Source organism: Pinus tabuliformis, chromosome X (genome assembly GCF_031772625.1).
Source record: "Pinus tabuliformis cultivar Carrire ecotype Pingquan chromosome X, CPIR1, whole genome shotgun sequence".
In the NCBI taxonomy this organism is placed as follows: domain Eukaryota; kingdom Viridiplantae; phylum Streptophyta; class Pinopsida; order Pinales; family Pinaceae; genus Pinus; species Pinus tabuliformis.
Window position 1 is genome coordinate 204,598,234 of NC_142308.1, and position 2,482 is coordinate 204,600,715.

The 2,482-nt window shown below is 45.8% G+C and overlaps 1 protein-coding gene across 1 annotated transcript; it reads left to right on the forward strand.

Moving 5' to 3' along the window:
* Window positions 1-766: 766 nt before the first annotated feature.
* On the forward strand, window positions 767-1,444 carry LOC149139089 (uncharacterized). The gene is made up of 2 exons (XM_089450589.1): window positions 767-1,213; window positions 1,364-1,444. The coding sequence occupies exons 1-2, from the start codon at window positions 767-769 to the stop codon at window positions 1,442-1,444; spliced, it is 528 nt and encodes a 175-aa protein (XP_089306715.1).
* The last annotated feature ends 1,038 nt before the right edge of the window (window positions 1,445-2,482 follow it).

The window sequence follows — 2,482 nt, forward strand, 5'->3', positions numbered from 1 at the left end:
TATTCCTGCTGTTCATTTTGTGTTCTGAACATAGATGTTTTAACTAGTAAAACAATAGTGAGAAAAAGAAATACTGATTCACCCCCCTCTCAATATTTCCAACAAGAAGTGTGTTAATATATGATGTTGTATGAGAACTAATATTTTTTAACTTCTATTTAAATTTATTTCAGGATAAAGTCTAAGTATTAGATTGATATCTTAATTTTAATTTATGTATTATGTTCAATTGGAAAAGTAATATGTCGTTCTTAATAGAAAATTAAATTTCATAAATTATCCCAGGTTAGTCTTCAATGATCCAGCTCTGCGAAGAAAAATTCACCAATGCATGATGGATCGCTCTAAACTAGGGTTCTGGTAAACCCTACGGCGACGCAGATTGTGCAGCCTGTACATTCCCTGCTCCCTGCAGCACGATCAACTGGCAAAAAAGAACAACCTCTTGCTGATCTACCAGCGCAACAATGGAGTTTTCCCGGGGGGGGCCTCCAAGCCCTCCCCTACACCCAATCGCGAGCCTCCAGCACAACCGAGCTCTCTGCTCTCTGAGCCAGTACAGGAAGATGAGGTCCACGAAGGATCTCCGTGGCACAATAAGACAAACACGACCATGCACCAGACAGAAGAAAACGAAGAGAAACCAGAGGAGAAATCAGGAACGGAGGAATAGCGTCGGGTCACATCGAAGACCTGCAAACCAGTGGCTGCTGAGAGGCCTAGAATAGAACTACCCAGCCATAGGATTAATGGGAAAATCCAGTTTATGAGGGATCACGCGCTTATCGGAAAGTTTATTGGTTTCTGGCCTACGGAAAAGGCACTGCAAGGTTGGATCTCAGCCAAATGGAAGCCTAAAGGCCATGTCACCCTGCAGCTAGGACCGAAGGGGTTCTTTACTGCGATCTTCATATGCATTGAAGATAGGAATCGAGTCATGGATGAAGGGCCCTATTTTTTCAACTCAGCAGGCCTATATTTGAGAGAGTGGGTGGAAAGATTTAACCCGGACAAGGAGGACCTCAGTTGGGCTCCTGTATGGATCAGGATGTATTCGCTTCCAGCGGAATACTGGGATGAAGATTCACTCAAAGATATAGGAAATGGGCTGGGGGAGTTCGTCAAAGTGGCGGAAGAGACTAAGCTGCGCAGATATACATCCTATGCCCGTATTTGTGTCTTCATGCGACTGGACAAACCCCTCCCGGACTCGGTAAGTCTTTCTCATGATGATTTTGAATGGGTGCAACCTTTGGACTATGAACATGTCCCTTTTCGCTGTCGTAGATGCCATGCTCTGGGGCATCTCTTCAGAGATTGTCCTCTAAATGCCAAAGCTCAACATTCTGATCCCTCAGCACAGCCTGATCAAGATGGCTTCATCAAAGTTGCCACTCGTAAAAGATCTCACAAGAAACCCCCCACAGGGAAAAAGCCCCTGTAGACCCCCTCCTCCTTTCCCTCAACCAGCAATAGTTTTGAGATCCTTGCTGACCCCTCAGATGATCCATCTCTGCATGCTTCGCCCAGCACTATGCCCCCTTCCTCTTCTGCCATCCCTCATCCTCCTGGATCCCCCTCCAAACCCAGTTCCCCTACCAATGTCATGGATCCCCTTAAAGAGGCCAGCAAGCTCGCAGATGGGAAAGCAATAGAAATGGAGGTAGATGGTGACCCTAGTCAAACTTCAAATCCAGCTACCATTGATGGTGGAGAAAACCAGGTCCAACAGATGGATGAAGAACCTGAGAGCATTGACCTCAATGGTCTTGACATACTAACGCTCGAGCAGATCTGCAAAAAAAAGACTATGATAAGATACCAGAGCACCAGATCAGCAAACTGGAAGTCATCATCTCCAGGGCTTATCAGCAGCATCAGCTTGGCATCCAACCAGGCAGTTACTGGGATGGTGGCTTACCCCCCAAAGACTCCAAAAAGAGAGGAAGAAGAACAGATCTCCAGCGAACTATCGCCCTAGGGAAAATCCTGGTGGACTCAGGCAGGTATGCGAAGTTAACTAAGTACTACAAGCCCTCTCACAATTAGTGAATCATGAAATTGATCTCATGGAATATAAGAGGGCTCAACAGCCCCGGGAAACTCAGATTAATAAAAAACATGCTACAGCAGGAGCAGCCACAGATATTCTTTCTACAAGAAACGAAGTGTAATAGTACCGCCCTTGGAAACATTCTTTCTAAGGCATGGCCAGGATGTAACTCGATAGCGGTAGATGCTTCTGGAGCCTCGGGTGGCTTGGCCATAGCATGGAACACTCAAGCGATTGGGCTGACAGACATCCATGCGACGCAGCACATTATTCAAGCCACCTTTCATATTCTAGGTACCAATATCCATGGTCACCTAACTAACATTTATTTTCCCCAGATAGCTAGCACTAAAACAGTTGTTCTAAAGACAATCGCAGAGCTCAATGCCAACAGAATCCACCCTCTCTGGATCATGGGGGGTGACTATA